Raw genomic sequence first — 19,791 nt, forward strand, 5'->3', positions numbered from 1 at the left:
AAGGAAAAACACCAAAGCCACTTGTAATGGGAATCAGGAATTTGGCACAGAGGTGGGCTTTGCTCAGTTCACAGATACGCTGACAACATGAACATGGTCCCAACTGCTAAGAGGCAGTAGTACATAGCCTCTTGAGTTTGACTTCTTTTGATGTTGCATGCATTGATAATTCAGTCCTTTTATTGTTGAGCAGTATTCTATGGTTTGGATGTACAGTTTGTTTATAATCCACCAGTTGAAGGACACCTGAATTATTTCTAGTTTTGAGCGATTATGAATAAAATTGCTATAACTTCATGTACAAGTGTCTGTGAACATAAGTTCTTGGGTAGATAACTAGGAGTTTGATTGCTGGGTCATACAGTAAGTATATATTTAACTTTGTAAGAAACTGCTAAACTCTTTCGTAAAGTGGATGTATAACATTTTGAGTTCCTACCAGCACATTCCTTTTCCAGTTTTCTGCATCCTTGTTGATACTTGGTATTGCCAAATGTTTATTTAGGTTATTATAGGTGTATCTCACTGTCATTTAAAAAAATTTTTTATTGGAGTATAGTTGCTTTACAATGTTGCGTTAGTTTCTACTGTACAGCAAAGTGAATCAGCTATATGTATACATATATCCCCTCTTTTTTGGATTTCCATCCCATTTAGGTTACCACAGAGCACTGAATAGAGTTCTCTATGCTATACAGTAGGTTCTCATTAATTATCTATTTTATACATAGTGTCAGTAGTGTATATATGTCAATCCCAATCTCCCAATTCATCCTACCTACTCCCGCAACCCCTTGGTATCCATACGTTTGTTCTCTACGTCTGTGTCTCTATTCTGCTTTCTAAATGCGATTGTCTATACCAATTTTTTCAAATTACATATATATACATTAATATGCGATACTTGTTTTTCTGACTTACTTCACTGTGTATGACAGTCTCTAGGTCCATCCACATCTGTACAAATGACCGAATTTTGTTCCTTTTTATGGCTGAGTAATATTCCATTGTATATCTGTACCACATCTTTATCCATTCCTCTGTTGATGAACATTTATGTTGTTTCCATGTCATGGCTATTGTAAATAGTGCTGCAATGAACATTGGGGCACATGTGTCTTTTCGAATTATGGTTTTCTCTGGATATATGCCCAGGAATGGGATTGCTGGGTCACATGGTAGTTCTATTTTTAGTTTTTTAAAGAACCTCCATACTGTTCTCCATAGTGGCTGTATCAATTTACATTCCCACCAAAAGTGCAAGAGGGTTCCATTTTTTCCACACCCTCTCCAGCATTTATTGTTTAATGATTTCGTGATGATGGCCATTCTGACTGGTGTGAGGTGATATCTCATAGTTTTGATTTGCCTTTTTCTAATTATTAGTGATGTTGAGCATCTTTTCATGTGCCTCTTGGCCATCTCCATATCTTCTTTGGTGAAATGTCTCTTTAGGGCTTCTGCCCATTTTTAGATTGGTTTGTTTGCTTTTGATATTGAGATATATGATCTGTATATTTTGCAGATTAATCCTTTGTTTGTTACTTCTTTTTTTAATTAAAAAATTTAATATAATTATTGATGTGGTTGACATTAGAGCTACCATTTTATTATTATCATTCAAATATTATTTTCTAAAACAGCAATTTCTTATTAGTTATCTATTTTATACATATTAGTGTATATATGTCAATCCCAATTTCCCAATTCATCCCACCACCACCTACCTCCTCACCACTTTGCTCCCTTGGTGTCCATACGTTTCTTCTATACATTTGTGTCTCTATTTGTGCCCTGCAAAACGTTTTATCAGTACCATTTTTCTAGGTTCCACATATATGCATTAATATATGATTTTTGTTTTTTTCTTTCTGACTTAACTTCACTCTCTATGACAGTCTCTAGATCCATCCACATCTCTACAAATGACCCAATTTCGTTCTGTTTCATGGCTGAGTAATATTTCAGTGTATATATGTACCACATCTTCTTTATCCATTCGTCTGTCGATGGGCATTTAGGTTGCTTCCATGGGGTGCATGTGTCTTTTCGAATTATGGTTTTCTCTGGGTGTATGCCCAGTAGTGGGATTACTGGGTCACATGGTAGTTCTATTTTTAGTTTTTTAAAGAACCTCCATACTGTTCTCCATAGTGGCTGTAAATTTACATTCCCACCAACAGTGCAAGAGGGTCCCCTTTTCTCCACACCCTCTCCACCATTTGTGGTTTGTAGATTTTCTGATGATGCCCATTCTGACTGGTCTGAGGTGAATACCTCATTGTAGTTTTGATTTGCATTTCTCTAATATTAGTGATGTTGAGCAGCTTTTCATGTGCTTCTTGGCCATCTGTATGTCCTCTTTGGAGAAATGTCTATTTAGGTCTTCTGCCCATTTTTTGATTAGGTTGTTTGTTTTTCTAATATTGAGCTGCATGAGCTGTTTGTATATTTTGGAGATTAATCCTTTGCCCATTGATATGTTTGCAAATATTTTCTCCCATTCTGAGGGTTGTCTTTTCGTCTTGTTTGTAGTTTCCTTTGCTTTGCAAAAGCTTTTAAGTTTCATTAGGTCCCATTTGTTTGTTTTTATTTCCATTACTCTAGGAGGTGGATCAGAAAAGATCTTGCTGTGATTTTGTGATTTATGTCAAAGAGTGTTCTTCCTATGTTTTCTTCTAAGAGTTTTATAGTGTCTGGTCTTACATTTAGGTCTCTAATCCATTTTGAATTTATTTTTGTGTATGGTGTTAGGGAGTGCTCTAATTTCATCTTTTACATGTAGCTGTCCAGTTTTCCCAGCACCACTTGTTGAAGAGACTCTCTTTTCTCCATCGTATATCCTTGCCTCCTTTGTCATAGATTACTTGATCATGGGTGTGTGGGTTTATCTCTGGGCTTTCTATCCTATTCCATTGATCTTTGTTTCTGTTTTTGTGCCAGTACCATATTGTCTTGATTACTGTAGCTTTGTAGTCTAATCTGACGTCAGGGGGTCTGATTCCTCCAGCTCCATTTTTTTCCCTCAAGACTGCTTTGGCTCTTCGGGGTCTTTTGTGTCTCCATAGAAATTTTAAGATTTTTTGTTCCAGTTCTGTAAAAGATGCCACTGGTAATTTGATAGGGATTACATTGAATCTGTAGATTGCTTTGGGTAGTGTAGTCATCTTCACAATATTGATTCTTCCAATCCAAGAACATGGTATATCTCTCCATCTGTTTGTGTCATCTTTGGTTTCTTTCATCAGTGTCTTATAGTTTTCTGCATACAGGTCTTTTGTCTCCTTAGGTAGGTTTATTCTTAGGTATTTTATTCTTTTTGTTGCTATGGTGAATGAGATTATTTCCTTAATTTCTCTTTCTGATCTTTCGTTGTTAGTGTATAGGAATGCAGGAGATTTCTGTGCATTAATTTTGTATCCTGGAACTTTACCAAATTCATTGATTAGCTCTGGTAGTTTTCTGGTAGCATCTTTAGGATTCTCTATGTATAGTATCATGTCATCTGCAAACAGTGACAGTTTTACTTCTTCTTTTCCAATTGATATTCCTTTTATTTCTTTTTCTTCTCTGACTGCTGTGGCTAGCACTTCTAAAACTATGTTGATTAATAGTGGTGAGAGTGGACATCCTTGGCTTGTTCCTGATCTTAGAGGAAATGCTTTCAGTTTTTCACCATTGAAAATGATGTTTGCTGTGGGTTTGTCATATATGGCCTTTCTTATGTTGAGGTAGGTTCCCTCTATGCCCACTTTCTGGAGAGTTTTTATCATAATTGGGTGTTGAATTTTGTCAAAAGCTTTTTCTGCATCTATTGAGATGATCATATGGTTTTGATTCTTCAATTTGTTAATATGGTGTATTGCATTGATTGATTTGCATATATTGAAGAATCCTTGCATCCCTGGGATAAATCCCACTTGATCATGGTGTATTATCCTTTTAATGTGTTGTTGGATTCTGTTTGCTAGTATTTTGTTGAGGATTTTTGCATCTATATTCATCAGTGATATTGGTCTGTAATTTCCTTTTTTTGTTGTATCTTTGTCTGGTTTTGGTATCAGAGTGATGGTGGCTTCATAGAATGAGTTTTGGAGTGTTCCTTCCTCTGCAAGTTTTTGGAAGTTTGAGAAGGATGGGTGTTAGCTCTTCTCTAAATGTTTGGTAGAATTCACCTGTGAAGCCATCTGGTTCTGGGCTTTTGTTTGTTGGAAGATTTTAAATTACAGTTTCAATTTCATTACTTGTGATTGGTCTGTTCATATTTTCTATTTCCTCCTGGTCCAGTCTTGGAAGGTTATGCCTTTCTAAGAGTTTGTCCATTTCTTCCATGTTGTCCATTTTATTGTCATAGAGTTGCTTGTAGTAGTCTCTTATGATGATTTGTATTTCTGCGGTGTCTGTTATAACTTCTCCATTTTCATTTCTAATTTTATTGATTTAAGTCCTCTCCCTCTTTTTCTTGATGAGTCTGGCTAAAGGTTTATCAATTTTGTTTATACTATCAAAGAACCAGCTTTTTTTTGTTGTTGTTGTTGGCGGTACCCGGCTCTCTCACTGTTGTCGCCTCTCCCGTTGCAGAGCACAGGCTCCAGACGTGCAGGCTCAGCGGCCATGGCTCACAGGCCCAGCCATTCTGCGGCCTGTGGGCTCTTCCTGGACCGGGACACGAACCTGTGTCCCCTGCATCAGCAGGCGGACTCTCAACCACTGCGCCACCAGGGAAACCACAGAGAACCAGTTTTTAGTTTTATTCATCTTTGCTGTTGTTTTCTTTGTTTCTATTTCATTTATTTCTGCTCTGATCTTTATGATTTCTTTCCTTCTGCTAACTTTGTGTTTTGTTTGTTCCACTTTCTATAGTTCCTTTAGGTGTAAGGTTAGATTGTTTATTTGAGATTTTTCCTGTTTCTTGACGTAGGCTTGTGTTGCTGTAAACTTCCCTCTTAGAACTTCTTTTGCTGCATCCCATAGGTTTTGGATCATCGTGTTTTTGTTGTAATTTGTTTGTAGGTATTTTTTGATTTTGTCTTTGATTTCTTCAGTGATCTTTTGGTTCTTTAGTAGCATATTGTTTAGCCTCCGTGTGTTTGTGTTTTTTACGGATTTTTTCTCCATAATTGATTTCTAATCTCATAGTATCGTGGTCAGAAAAAATGCTTGATATGATTTCAGTTTTCTTAAATTTACCAAGGGTTGATTTGTGACCCAAGATGTGATCTGTCCTGGAGAATGTTCCATGTGCACTTCAGAAGAAAGTGTATTTTGCTGCTTTCGGATGGATTGTCCTATAGATATCAATTACGTCTATCTGGTTTAATGTGTCATATAAGGCTTGTGACTCCTTATTAGTTTTCTTTCTGGATGATCTATCCGTTGGTGTAAGTGTAGTGTTGAAGTCCCTCACTATTGTGTTACTGTCGATTTCCACTATTTTGGCTGTCAGCATTTGCCTCATGTATTGAAGTGCTTCTGTGTTGGGTGCGTACATATTTACAATTGTTATATCCTCTTGGATTGATCCCTTTATCATTAGGTAGTGTCCTTTGTTGTAACAGTCTTTATTTTAAAGTCTATTTTGTCTTATATGAGTATTGCTACTCCAGCTTTCTTTTGATTTCTATTTGCATGGAATATCTTTTTCCATCCCCTCACTTTCAGTCTGTATGTGTCCCTAGGTCTGAAGTGGGTGTTTTGTGGGCAACATATATACAGATCTTGTTTTTATATTCATTCAGCCGCTTTGTGTCTTTTGGTTGGAGCATTTAATCCATTTACATATAAAGTAATTATCGATATGTATGTTCCTATTACCATTTTTTAAATTGTTTTGGGTTTGTTTTTGTAGGTCTTTTTCTTCTCTTGTGTTTCCTACCTAGAGAAGTTCTTTTAGCATTTGTTGTAAAGTTGGTCTGGTGGTGCTGAATTCTCTTAGCTTTTGCTTGTCTGTAAAGCTTTTGATCTCTCTGTGAGATCTGAGTGAGAGCCTTGCTGGGTAGAGTAATCTTGGTTGTAGGTTTTTCCCTTTCATCACTTTAAATATATCCTGCCACTCTCTTCTGGCCTGTAGAGTTTCTGCTGAAAGATCAGCTGATAACCTTGCATGGATTCCCTTGTATGTTATTTGTTGTTTTTCCCTTGCTGCTTTTAATATTTTTTCTTTGTATTTAATTTTTGATAGTTTGATTAATATGTGTCTCAGCACTTTTCTCCTTGGGTTTATCCTGCCTGGACTCCCTGCGCTTCCTGGACTTGATTGACTATTTCCTTTCCCATGTTAGGAAAGTTTTCAACAATAATCTCTTCACATTTTTTTCAGACCCTTTCTCTTTCTATTCTTCCTCTGGGATCACTATAATTCGAATGTTGGTGCGTTTAATGTTGTCCCAGTGGTCTCTGAGACTGTCTTCAATTCTTTTCATTCTTTTTTCTTTATTCTGCTCCTTGGCTGTTATTTCCACCATTCTATCTTCCAGGTCACTTATCCGTTCTTCTCCCTCAGTTATTCTGCTATTGATTCCTTCTATTTTGTTTTTTAATTTCAGTTATTGTGTTGTTCATCACTGTTTGTTTGTTCTTTAGTTTTTATAGGTCCCTGTTAAACATTTCTTATATTTTCTCAATTCTATTTCCAAGATTTTGGGTCATCTTTACTATCATTACTCTGAATTCTTTTCATGTAGTCTGCCTATTTCCTCTTCATTTGTTTGGTCTGGTGGGTTTTTACCTTGCTCCTTCATCTGCTGCGTATTTCTGTGTCTTCTCCTTTGTCTAACTTACTGTGTTTGAGGTCTCCTTTCTGCAGGTTGCAGGGTCATAGTTCCTCTTGCTTCTGGTGTCTGCCCCCAGTGGGTGAGTTTGGTCCAGTGACTTGTTTAGGCTTCCTGGTGGGAAGGACTGGCGCCTGCGTTTTGGTGGGTGGAGCTGGATCTTTTCCCTGTGATGGACAGGGCTGTGTCAGGTGGTGTGTTTTGGGGTGTCTGTGGCCTTAGTAAAACTTTAGGCAGCTTGTCTGCTGATGGTTGGGTTTGTGTTCCTGTCTTGTTTGTTGTTTGTCGTGGGGTGTCCAGCAGTGGAGCCTGTAGGCAGTTGGGTGGAGTCGGGTCTTGGAGTTGAGATGGAGACTCCCAGGAGAGCTCTGGGGCCAGGAATTCTCTGGCATTCCAGTTTCCTGGGCTCAGCACTCCCACCTCAGAGGCTCAGGCCTGACCCCCTGCCTGGAAACCAAGAGCCCGCATGCCACACAGCTCAGCAAAAATGGGGAAAAAAAAAAGAAAAGAAAAAGGAAAGAAATAAAAGGGTAGGAAGAAAACAAATGAAAACAAACAGACATACAAAACTCGGGACAAGTAGCAAAGACAAAAACAAGTAAGAAGCAACAGCAACAATTAAAAAGAAAGAAACAAACAAAGGAAGAGACAAACAAAACCCCAAATGGTAAAAGTAAAGCCAAACAGAAACAAAAATAATCACACACACACACGTACAAAATAAGAAACAAAGACATAAAACAGAGAAAATGAAAAAAACAGCCAGACCAAGAAAAGAATCCCAAAACAAAATTAAACAATTAAAAGCAAAACTAACCAAAAAAACAAGAACAAAAGCAGAATGCAAATTGAAGGAAAAAGCAAGGAATACAAAACAAACACACAAAAACAATAAATAAAAGTTAGATAGTGCAAAGAAAAAAAAAGCAAGTTAAAAACACAGAACAACAAAAAAGTAATGTAGAAATAGAAATATAAGAAATATATTATAAATCTAAAAAACTAAATAAAAACAAATAATAAAATATACAGAACAAAACAAAACATTAAAAAAATAGTAATAATTATATTTTACTGGGGTCTCAACTGTCAGTGTCCTTGCCCTCACCTTGAGTCACAGCCAACCTCTGTATCCCCAGGCCACCCTCCAAAACCTCTAGGTACGTTTCTGGTCTCTCTCTGGGTACTGGGGGACAGCTAGGACTCTGACATGGCCCAACTCTTGGGTGTACTAGTCCCCAAAGTCCATAGCTGCTAGCACTAGACTGGTTTCTGTTTTGGGAACACTCGTCCATTCAGATATTTCATAGATGCAGGATTTACCAAGACGATCGCGGGGATTTAACGTGCAGTTTGTGTAGCTGCACGGAAAGATTTTTGTTCCTCTTCTTCAGTCGCCCCGCCCCTGGGGCTCAGCTGTGGTTTTAACCCCACCTTTGCGTGTGTGCCACCCACTGGAGTCTGCTTCCGAGGCTGCCTTGGAGCCCTCAGGTCTGCTCCGGTGAGGACAGGGCGAGGAGGTGGCATGACTGCCTGGGTCTTGGGGGCCCTGGCAGCGACAGGTACGCAGAAAAACTGGTGGCCACGGGCATGAGAGATCTGGCCCTAGTGGGAACCTTTCCTAGTGCCTGGTGACTGGCATGAGGAGGTCAGTTCTGGCAGCTTTTCCTAGCGCCTGTTGGGGCAGGGGTCAGTGCATGGGGAGAGAGAGGCTGCTGTGGTGGCTCCACCCACTGCACCTCATTCAACAGTGGTGCCTTGCTTCTATGGCAGTCTGGGTTTCCTTCATAAGTGTCCTGGTTGCTGATTTCCTCCCTCCTGTCCCCTCAGGCTGTCTCCTCGCAGCCAACAGCGGTCCTCCCCCCAGGTTTGCTTTCTAATCCCCATGTTCCAGCTCTCAGCCCCCGTGTGAACCGGCAGACACACGTCCCAGTCTGGGGCACACAGGCCTGTGGCACTGACCATCTGTGTAGGTCTCACTCTGTCCCATCTGCTACAGACCAGCCATTTCATCCTCCTCTGACAGCCTCAGATGTTCCCCTTCTGTCCCAAGTGATTTCCCCGTCAGTGAGGGGGCTTCCCCGGATGCAGGAACCTCTGTGCTTCAGCTCCCCCGAGGGGCACAGATCCTGTCCCACTTTTTCTCCTCTTATTTTTCCCTTCTTACTTTCATCCTACCCGGTTATGCAGGGGTCTTTCTTGTCGTTTCTGGTGTCCGAGGTCTTCTGCTAGTGTTCAGCCGGTGTTCTCTGAGAATTGTTCCATCTGTAGATGTATTCTTGATGCTTTTGTGGAGAGAGATGAACTCCACGTCCTTCTACTCCGCCGCCATCTTGGTTTCTCCTCACTGTTGTCTTAATTTGCGCTTCTCTAATGATTTAATGATGTTGAACATGTTTTCATGTATAAATAAGCATGGCAAAAATGCCATCTGTAACAGTTTTTTTTGAAGAGCAGAGGTTTTACTTTTGCTGAGGTCCAATTTATCTGTTTTTTTCTTTTATGGTTAGTGCTTTTTGTGTTCTGAAAACTCTGGCACTCATTCATTTTGATCTCTCATTAAATGCTATGGTTCCTTTAAATAATTAAACTATCAGAGAGTAAATCCTAAGAGTTCTTATCACAAGGAAAAACACTTTTTTTTTCTATTCATTTAATTTTGTTTCTGTGTGAGATGATGGATGTTCACTAAAACTATTGTGGTGATCATTTCATGATGTATGTAAGTCAGATAATTATGCTGTACACCTTAAACTTATAAGTGCTATATGTCAGTTATATCTCAATAAAATTGTAAGAAGAAAATAAAATAGTTAAACTACTGGTATGGGGAATACTTTGTCTGTACAGCCTTTGACTGATAATAGAATCTTCACACACCAGGAGTTGACCATTTCAGAAGGGAAGAGTAATTCTCCATCCACTATAGCTGCACTTCTTTTTTCCAGATACCTGTGATATGGGGACAACCACTTATTTCCAAGGCCTTTTTTTTAAAAAAATCATTTACTTTCCTTTTGTATTGGTGAAGTATAAAGGAAGAATATATTGTAAATCAGTTCCTCTGAAACTACACAATTACTGGTGCCCCTAGATCTTTAAGAAGGAACTTGTAACAAAGTTTAATTTTTGTTTTGTTTTGTTTTTCAGTGGTGGCATCAGCAAATTGATTTTCATACTACTTTCTTGAACCATTTGGCACGATTGGTGCCAGAAATTTATTTTGCTGAAATGGAACCAGACTTGGAAAAGCAGGAGGAGAATATACAAATGTCAATAGTCACTCCACTGGAATGGTACTTATTTGGAGAAGATCCAGATATTTGCTTAGAGAAATTGAAGCACAGTGGAGCATTTCAACTCTGTGGGAAGGTTTTCAAAAGTGGAGAGACAACATATTCTTGTAGGTAAGATTTAGAAATGTACAGGATTGGTTATAATAACAACTTGGTGTTCTGTATGTATTTTATGATGTACCTTTCTTGGTATATTACTATTTATAATATATTTAATTCTACATAATTTACTTTGTTTTATTGTGCTTTATTTTACTTTATTTTATAAGTTTGTTTTTCCTAATACAGCTTGTTTTTAAATATATGACTTAAACAGTTCTCTCACTTTTTCTTCCTGTTCTCCAGAAGTATATAAGAGATATATTTTTGCCTTGTTTATAACACAGTCCATACACCCTTATCTGAAACTCTTGGCGCCACATGTATTTCAGAATTCTGAATACTTCCCTGGTGGAGTCAGGTCAGGATCCTGTAATCAAACAGAGCATTTCTGTAAGAAACCTATGACTGTTCACAGCAAGTGGTATAAATAAAGTCTATAGTCCATTGTCATTTCAGGTCATTTTTTCGCCACCAAGTGAGATTTGGTATCAGAGGGTTGTGGACCTGTAGGAGCATTTGTAATTTAGTTGGATAGAAGAGGCCAGTGGTAAGGAAACTGGAAACAGCTTTAGGCTTTTTTTTTGCCTTTTGTGAGAGAGATTGACTTAACACAACATGGTAACACAGAGAACTTTTTTATTCTCTACTCCTGCCTGAAACTTTTAACTTTTAGATCTTAACACTTTTAGGTTTTTTTTCTTTCTTTCTTTTTTTTTTTTTTTGCGGTACGCGGGCCTCTCACTGTTGTGGCCTCTCCTGTTGGGGAGCACAGGCTCCGGACGTGCAGGCTCAGCGGCCATGGCTCACGGGCCCAGCCGCTCCGCGGCATGTGGGATCCTCCCGGACCGGGGCATGAACCTGTGTCCCCTGCATCAGCAGGCAGACTCTCAACCACTGCGCCACCAGGGAGGCCCTTTTCTTTCTTTTATTAGAGGTTGTTTAGGTTAGGAATGTGAAGTTTTAGATTTTATACAGAGAATTGTTTTTTGCTTCACTGTAATTCTAGGTTTGACTGGTTTATGTATAGTTAACAGTTGTCTAGAACATACTGCTTTTCTTTATTCTCTTTCTTTCTCAGGAAACAGTCAGCTTTAGTATTTTATGTTCTATTTTGCTATATGGCAGTAAGTTTCATTTATCTTGTTATATATTTTTAGCTGAAGCCTGGTCAATTTCAGCTAAAGCATAGTAGATATTTGTAGACCTCATTTCTCCAAAAGGGTCATGGAGGCATTTTTAATTGTCACAGCTAGGGGAATGGTACTGGCATCTAGTGGGTAGAGGCCAGGGTTGCTGCTTAAACATCCTATGGCACACGGACAGTCACCTATACCGCCAGCAAATAATTATTCAGTTCAAAATGTCAGTACTGCTGAGGTTGACAAATCCTGCTCTGAATAGGTTAGTAGATGATATTATATTTTAGAGGCTATTATTAGTCAGTTTCTACTTATTAGCCTTTAAAAATTCATTTTTAAAACTGCCGAATTCCATCTCTTCAACTTTTCTAAATAAATATTTTAAAAATTAATTTTGCACTTTGCACTAATATATATTATTGTTAATGTTTCCTTGAAAGTATTAAATAAAATTTTACATTTTAGAAGTTTTTATTAGGGAAGAGATTAAGAGAGATTGAATTTAATTTATTCAGTAAATATTCATTGAATACCTGTTGTGTGCCAGGCACTGATCTACGTGCTTGGGACATATCATTATATAAAATAAATTAAAATCCTTTAATTTATGTTGCTTACATTCTAATGAATTTTGTCTTTAACCAAGCCTCATTTACCAGTGAACAATCAGTGTCTGTAAAGTACATTCATAACTGTAATAGGATAAGATGATGCAGAGAATGAAAAAAAAGCTGATGATTTTTCAGAAAACGAATTTTGGTATATGTGCTACCAAATGGAGCACCAGAAAACCAATTTTTTTTGAATTTTATTTATTTTTTATACACCAGGTTCTTATTAGTTATCTATTTTATACATATTAGTGTATATATGTCAATCCCAATCGCCCAATTCATCACACCACCCCTACCACCCCCCCACTTTCCCCCCTTTGTGTCCATATGTCTGTTCTCTACATCTGTGTCTCTATTTCTGCCTTGCAAACCAGTTCATCTGTACCATTTTTTAGATTCCACATATATGCGTTAATATATGATATTTGTTTTTCTTTCTGACTTACTTCAATCTGTATGACAGTCTCTAGGTCCATCTGTGTCTCTACAAATGACCCAATTTCATTCCTTTTTATGGCTGAGTAATATTCCACTGTATATATGTACCACAACGTCTTTATCCATTCGTCTGTCGATGGGTGTTTAGGTTGCTTCCATGACCTGGCTATTGTAAATAGTGCTTCAGTGAACATTGGGGTGCACGTGTCTTTTTGACTTTAAAGTCTTTATTGAATTTGTTACAATACTGCTTCTGTTTTATGTATTGGTGTTTTGGCCACAAGGCATGTGGGAATCTTAGCTCCCCGATCAGGGATTGAACCCACACCCCCTGCCTTGGAAGGTGAAGTCTTAACCACTGGACTGCCAGGGAAGTCCCTGGAATTCAGTTTTTAAAGTATTTTCATAATCAGTTTGTGCATGATATAGGAAATTCATTCACATTATTTTATAGTCATACCTTGAGTATCAGCAGGAGTCATGTAAATTTTGGAGTCTGATTTTTAATCTTTTTCAGGGACTGTGCAATTGATCCAACATGTGTACTCTGTATGGACTGCTTCCAGAATAGTGTTCATAAAAATCATCGTTACAAGGTATGAAAATAGATGCCTAAAATCTCTAGATTGGCAGGAGTCTGATGGCCAGCTAGTCCAAATTCCTGACTAGTACTTGAGTTCCTGCTGTAACAGACCTGATTTGTGAACCTTTAGCTCTGGTTAAACATATCATGTGATAAGACATCTACTACTTCAAGATGCAGCTCCTTACAATTTTTTTATTTTTGAGATACATCATTTTTATGCAGAAGATTGTATAAAGCATATGAACAGCTTAAAGAATAACTATAAAGTGAACACCTGTGTAACCACTACTTAGGTCAAGAAATGAGACATTTCCAGCTCTCAGGGGCCTCCCATTTGTTCCTTCTGGATCACCATCCTTCTCTCCTCCTTTGTGATAATCTCCCTCTCCTGTGTTTTGTGATAATGGTTTCCTTGATTTCCCTTTTAGCTTATCACTCAAATCATATTGAATGGTTCTGTTCTTGAATTCTGTACAGATGGAGTCATTCTGTATCTTTTTCTTGTTGAGTAGCTTTCACTCGGCATTAAGTATATACTTATATATATACACATGTATATATTTTGTCCATTTACCTTATAGGGTTTAATAATCTATATTGTCTTTATTCATTGTACTGTATATAGATATGTAGATTGTTTCCAATTTGGGACTATTATTGTATTAAAACAACTCTGCTGTGGACATTCTTTTTTTTTTTTTTTTTAACATCTTTATTGGGGTATAATTGCTTTACAATGGTGTGTTAGTTTCTGATTTATAACAAAGTGAATCAGCTATACATATACATGTGCTCCCATGTGTCTTCCCTCTTGCGTCTCCCTCCCTCCCACTCTCCCCCTCCCACCCCTCCAGGCTGTCCCAAAGCCCCGAGCTTATATCCCTGTGCCTTGCGGCTGCTTCCCCCTAGCTATCTACCTTACTACGTTTGTTAGTGTGTATATGTCCATGACTCTCTCTCGCCCTGTCAAAACTCACCCTTCCCCCTCCCCATATCCTCAAGTCCATTCTCCAGTAGGTCTGCGCCTCTATTCCTGTCTTATCCCTAGGTTCTTCATGACATTTTTCCCCCTTAAATTCCATATATATGTGTTAGCATACGGTATTTGTCTTTGTCTTTCTGACTTACTTCACTCTGTATGACAGACTCTAGGTCTATCCATCTCATTACAAATATCTTAATTTCATTTCTTTTTAAGGCTGAGTAATATTCCATTGTGTATATGTGCCACATCTTCTTTATCCATTCGTCCGATGATGGGCGCTTAGGTTCTTTCCATCTCCAGGCTATTGTAAATAGAGCTGCAATGAACATTTTGGTACATGACTCTTTTTGAATTATGGTTTTCTCAGGGTATATGCCCAGTAGTGGGATTGCTGGGTCATATGGTAATTCTATTTGTAGTTTTTTAAGGAACCTCCATACTGTTCTCCATAGTGGCTGAACCAATTCACATTCCCACCAGCAGTGCAAGAGTGTCCCCTTTTCTCCACACCCTCTCCAGCATTTATTGTTTCTAGATTTTTTGATGATGGCCATTCTGACTGGTGTGAGATGATATCTCATTGTAGTTTTGATTTGCATTTCTCTAATGATTAATGATGTTGAGCATTCTTTCATGTGTTTGTTGGCATTCTGTATATCTTCTTTGGAGAAATGTCTGTTTAGGTCTTCTGCCCATTTTTGGATTGGGTTGTTTGTTTTTTTGTTATTGAGCTACATGAGCTGCTTGTAAATTTTGGAGATTAATCCTTTGTCAGTTGCTTCATTTGCAAATGTTTTCTCCCATTCTGAGGGTTGTCTTTTGGTCTTGATTATGGTTTCCTTTGCTGTGCAAAAGCTTTGAAGTTTCATTAGGTCCCATTTGTTTATTTTTGTTTTTATTTCCATTACTCTAGGAGATGGGTCAGAAAGGATCTTGCTGTGATTTATGTCATAGAGTGTTCTGCCTATGTTTTCCTCTAAGAGTTTGATAGTTTCTGGCCTTACATTTAGGTCTTTAATCCATTTTGAGCTTATTTTTGTGTATGGTGTTAGGGAGTGATCTAATCTCATACTTTTACATGTACGTGTCCAGTTTTCCCAGCACCATTTATTGAAGAGGCTGTCCTTTCTCCACTGTACATTCCTGCCTCCTTTATCAAAGATAAGGTGTCCATATGTGCGTGGGTTTATCTCTGGGCTTTCTATCCTGTTCCACTGATCTATCTTTCTGTTTTTGTGCCAGTACCATACTGTCTTGATTACTGTTGCTTTGTAGTATAGTCTGAAGTCAGGGAGCCTGATTCCTCCAGCTCCTTTTTTCGTTCTCAAGATTGCTTTGGCTATTCGGGGTCTTTTGTGTTTCCATACAAATTGCGAAATTTTTTGTTCTAGTTCTGTGAAAAATGCCAGTGGTAGTTTGATAGGGATTGCATTGAATCTGTAGATTGCTTTGGGTAGTAGAGTCATTTTCACAATGTTGATTCTTCCCATCCAAGAACATGGTATATCTCTCCATCTATTTGTATCATCTTTAATTTCTTTCATCAGTGTCTTATAATTTTCTGCATACAGGTCTTTCGTCTCCTTAGGTAGGTTTATTCCTAGATATTTTATTCTTTTTGTTGCAATGGTAAATGGGAGTGTTTTCTTGATTTCACTTTCAGATTTTTCATCATTAGTATATAGGAATGCCAGAGATTTCTGTGCATTAATTTTGTATCCTGCTACTTTACCAAATTCATTGATTAGCTCTATTAGTTTTCTGGTAGCATCTTTAGGATTCTCTATGTATAGTATCATGTCATCTGCAAACAGTGACAGCTTTACTTCTTCTTTTCCGATGTGGATTCCTTTTATTTCCTTTTCTTCTCTGATTGCTGTGGCTAAAACTTCCAAAACTATGTTGAATAAGAGTGGTGAGAGTGGGCAACCTTGTCTTGTTCCTGATCTTAGTGGAAATGCTTTCAGTTTTTCACCATTGAGGATGATGTTTGCTGTGGGCTTGTCATATATGGCCTTTATTATGTTGAGGAAAGTTCCCTCTATGCCTACTTTCTGGAGGGTTTTTATCATAAATGGGTGTTGAATTTTGTCAAAAGCTTTCTCTGCATCTATTGAGATGATCATATGGTTTTTCTCCTTCAATTTGTTAATATGGTTTATCACATTGATAGATTTGCGTATATTGAAGAATCCTTGCATTCCTGGAATAAACCCCACTTGATCATGGTGTATGATCCTTTTAATGTGCTGTTGGATTCTGTTTGCTAGTATTTTGTTGAGGATTTTTGCATCTATGTTCATCAGTGATATTGGCCTGTAGTTTTCTTTCTTTGTGACATCCTTGTCTGGTTTTGGTATCAAGGTGATGGTGGCCTCGTAGAAGGAATTTGGGAGTGTTCCTCCCTCTGCTATATTTTGGAAGAGTTTGAGAAGGATAGGTGTTAGCTCTTCTCTAAACGTTTGATAGAATTCACCTGTGAAGCCATCTGGTCCTGGGCTTTTGTTTGTTGGAAGATTTTTAATCACAGTTTCAATTTCAGTGCTTGTGATTGGTCTGTTCATATTTTCTATTTCTTCCTGATTCAGTCTTGGCAGGTTGTGCATTTCTAAGAATTTGTCCATTTCTTCCAGATTGTCCATTTTATTGGCATAGAGTTGCTTGTAGTAATCTCTCATGATTTTTTTTATTTCTGCAGTGTCAGTTGTTATTTCTCCTTTCTCATTTCTAATTCTATTGATTTGAGTCTTCTCCCTTTTTTTCTTGATGAGTCTGGCTAGTGGTTTATCTATTTTGTTTATCTTCTCAAAGAACCAGCTTTTAGTTTTATTGATCTTTGCTATCGTTTCCTTCATTTCTTTTTCATTTATTTCTGATCTGATTTTTATGATTTCTTTCCTTCTGCTAGCTTTGGGGCTTTTTTGTTCTTCTTTCTCTAATTGCTTGAGGTGCAAGGTTAGGTTGTTTATTCGAGATGTTTCCTGCTTCTTAAGGTGGGCTTGTATTGCTATCAACTTCCCCCTTAGAACTGCAGTTGCTGCATCCCATAGGTTTTGGGTCGTTGTGTCTCCATTGTCATTTGTTTCTTGGTATTTTTTTATTTCCTCTTTGATTTCTTCAGTGATCACTTCATTATTAAGTAGTGTATTGTTTAGCCTCCATGTGTTTGTATATTTTACAGATCTTTTCCTGTAATTGATATCTAGTCTCATGGCGTTGTGGTCAGAAAAGATACTTGATACAATTTCAATTTTCTTAAATTTACCAAGGCTTGATTTGTGACCCAAGATATGATCTATCCTGGAGAATGTTCCATGAGCACTTGAGAAAAATGTGTATTCTGTTGTTTTTGGATGGAGTGTCCTATAAATATCAATTAAGTCCATCTTGTTTAATGTATCATTTAAAGCTTGTGTTTCCTTATTTATTTTCATTTTGGATGATCTGTCCATGGGTGAAAGTGGGGTGTTAAAGTCCCCTACTATGAATGTGTTACTGTCAATCTCCCCTTTTATGGCTGTTAGTATTTGCCTTATGTATTGAGGTGCTCCTATGTTGGATGCATAAATATTTACAATTGTTATATCTTCTTCTTGGATCGATCCCTTGATCATTATGTAGTGTCCTTCTTTATCCCTTTTAATAGTCCTTATTTTAAAGTCTATTTTGTCTGATATGAGAATTGCTACTCCAGCTTTCTTTTGGTTTCCATTTGCATGGAATATCTTTTTCCATCCCCTTACTTTCAGTCTGTATGTGTCTCTAGGTCTGAGGTGGGTCTCTTGTAGACAGCATATATAAGGGTCTTGTTTTTGTATCCATTCAGCCAATCTGTGTCTTTTGGTGGGAGCATTTAGTCCATTTACATTTAAGGTAATTATCGATATGTATGTTCCTATTCCCATTTTCTATATTGTTTTGGGTTCGTTATTATAGGTCGTTTCCTTCTTTTGCATTTCTTATCTAGAGAAGTTCCTTTAGCATTTGTTGTAAAGCTGGTTTGGTGGTGCTGAACTCTCTCAGCTTTTGCTTGTCTGTAAAGGTTTTAATTTCTCCATCAAATCTGAATGAGATCCTTGCTGGGTAGAGGAGTCTTGGTTGCAGGTTTTTCTCCTTCATCACTTTCAGTATGTCCTGCCACTCCCTTCTGGCTTGTAGGGTTTCTGCTGAGAGATCAGCTGTTAACCTTATGGGGATTCCCTTGTGTGTTATTTGTTGTTTTTCCCTTGCTGCTTTTAATATGCTTTCTTTGTATTTAATTTTTGATAGTTTGATTAATATGTGTCTTGGCGTATTTCTCCTTGTATTTATCCTGTATGGGACTCTCTGTGCTTCCTGGACTTGATTAACTATTTCCTTTCCCATATTAGGGAAGTTTTCAACTATAATCTCTTCAAATATTTTCTCAGTCCCTTTCTTTTTTTCTTCTTCTTCTGGAACCCCTATAATTCGAATGTTGGTGCGTTTAATGTTGTCCCAGAGCTCTCTGAGACTGTCCTCAGTTCTTTTCATTCTTTTTTCTTTATTCTGCTCTGCAGTAGTTATTTCCACTACTTTATCTTCCAGGTCACTTATCCGTTCTTCTGCCTCAGTTATTCTGCTATTGATCCTATCTAGAGTACTTTTAATTTCATTTATTGCGTTGTTCATCGTTGCTTGTTTCATCTTTAGTTCTTGTAGGTCCTTGTTAACTGTTTCTTGCATTTTGTCCATTCTACTTCCAAGATTTCGGATCATCCTTACTATCATTATTCTGAATTCTTTTTCAGGTAGATTGCCTATTTCCTCTTCATTTGTTAGGTCTGGTGGGTTTTTATCTTGCTCCTTCATCTGCTGTGTGTTTTTCTGTCTTCTCATTTTGCTTATCTTACTGTGTTTGGGGTCTCCTTTTTCAGGCTGCACGTTCGTAGTTCCCGTTGTTTTTGATGTCTGTCTCCAGTGGCTAAGGTTGTTTCAGCGGGTTGTGTAGGCTTCCTGGTGGAGGGGACTAGTGCCTGTGTTGTGGTGGATGAGGCTGGATCTTGTCTCTCTAGTGGGCAGGTTCACGTCTGGTGGTGTGTTTTCGGGTGTCTGTGGCCTTGTTATGATTTTAGGCAGCCTCTCTGCTAATGGGTGGGGTTGTGTTCCTGTTTTGCTAGTTGTTTGGCATAGGTTGTCCAGCACTGTGGCTTGCTGGTTGTTGAGTGAAGCTGGGTGCTGGTGTTAAGATGGAGGTCTCTGGGAGATTTCCACCGTTTATTATGTGGAGCTGGGAGGTCTCTTGTTGATCAGTGTCCTGAAGTTGGTTCTCCTACCTCAGAGGCAGAGCCCTGCCTCCTGGGCTGGAGCACCAAGAGCCTTTCATCCACACGGCTCAGAATAAAAGGGAGGAAAAGTAAAGAGAATTATTAGAAGTATGAGGAAAGAAAGAAGGAAAGGAGGAAAGGAAGGAAGGAAGAAAGAAGGAAAGAAAGGAGGGACTGAGGGAGGAAGGAAGGAAGGAAGGAGGGAAAGAAGGAGAAAATGTAGAGAGAATTAGTAGAAGTATGAGGAAAGAAAGAGGGAAAGGAGGAAAGGAAGGAAGGAAGAAAGAAGCAAAGAAGGAAAGAAAGGAGGGAGGGAGGGAGGGAGGGAGGAAGGAAAGAAGGAGGGAAAGAAGGAGAAAATGTAGAGAGAATTAGTAGAAGTTTGAGGAAAGAGAGAAGGAAAGGAGGAAAGGAAGGAAGGAAGAAAGAAGCAAAGAAGGAAAGAAAGGAGGGAGGGAGGGAGGAAGGAAGGAAGGTAGGAGGGAAAGAAGGAGAAAATGTAGAGAGAATTAGTATAAGTATGAGGAAAGAAAGAAGGAAAGGAGGAAAGGAAGGAAGGAAGAAAGAAGCAAAGAA

At 38.2% G+C, this 19,791-nt stretch overlaps 1 protein-coding gene across 5 annotated transcripts in view; it reads left to right on the forward strand.

The window, feature by feature from the left end:
- UBR1 (ubiquitin protein ligase E3 component n-recognin 1) overlaps window positions 1-19,791 on the forward strand; it is a 184,606-nt gene that overhangs the window by 36,726 nt on the left and 128,089 nt on the right. For 3 of the 5 annotated variants that reach the window (XM_032622213.1, XM_032622215.1, XM_032622214.1), the window contains exons 2-3: window positions 9,921-10,177; window positions 12,877-12,955. In XM_032622213.1, coding sequence (XP_032478104.1) covers window positions 9,921-10,177; window positions 12,877-12,955 — 336 coding nt within the window. Of the gene's footprint in view, window positions 1-9,920; window positions 10,178-12,876; window positions 12,956-19,791 lie in introns of those variants that run through there. The other 2 variants (XM_032622216.1, XM_032622217.1) reach the window with 2 other exon arrangements.

The sequence above is a fragment of the Phocoena sinus genome, chromosome 2 (assembly GCF_008692025.1).
Source record: "Phocoena sinus isolate mPhoSin1 chromosome 2, mPhoSin1.pri, whole genome shotgun sequence".
Classification (NCBI taxonomy): Eukaryota; Metazoa; Chordata; class Mammalia; order Artiodactyla; family Phocoenidae; genus Phocoena; species Phocoena sinus.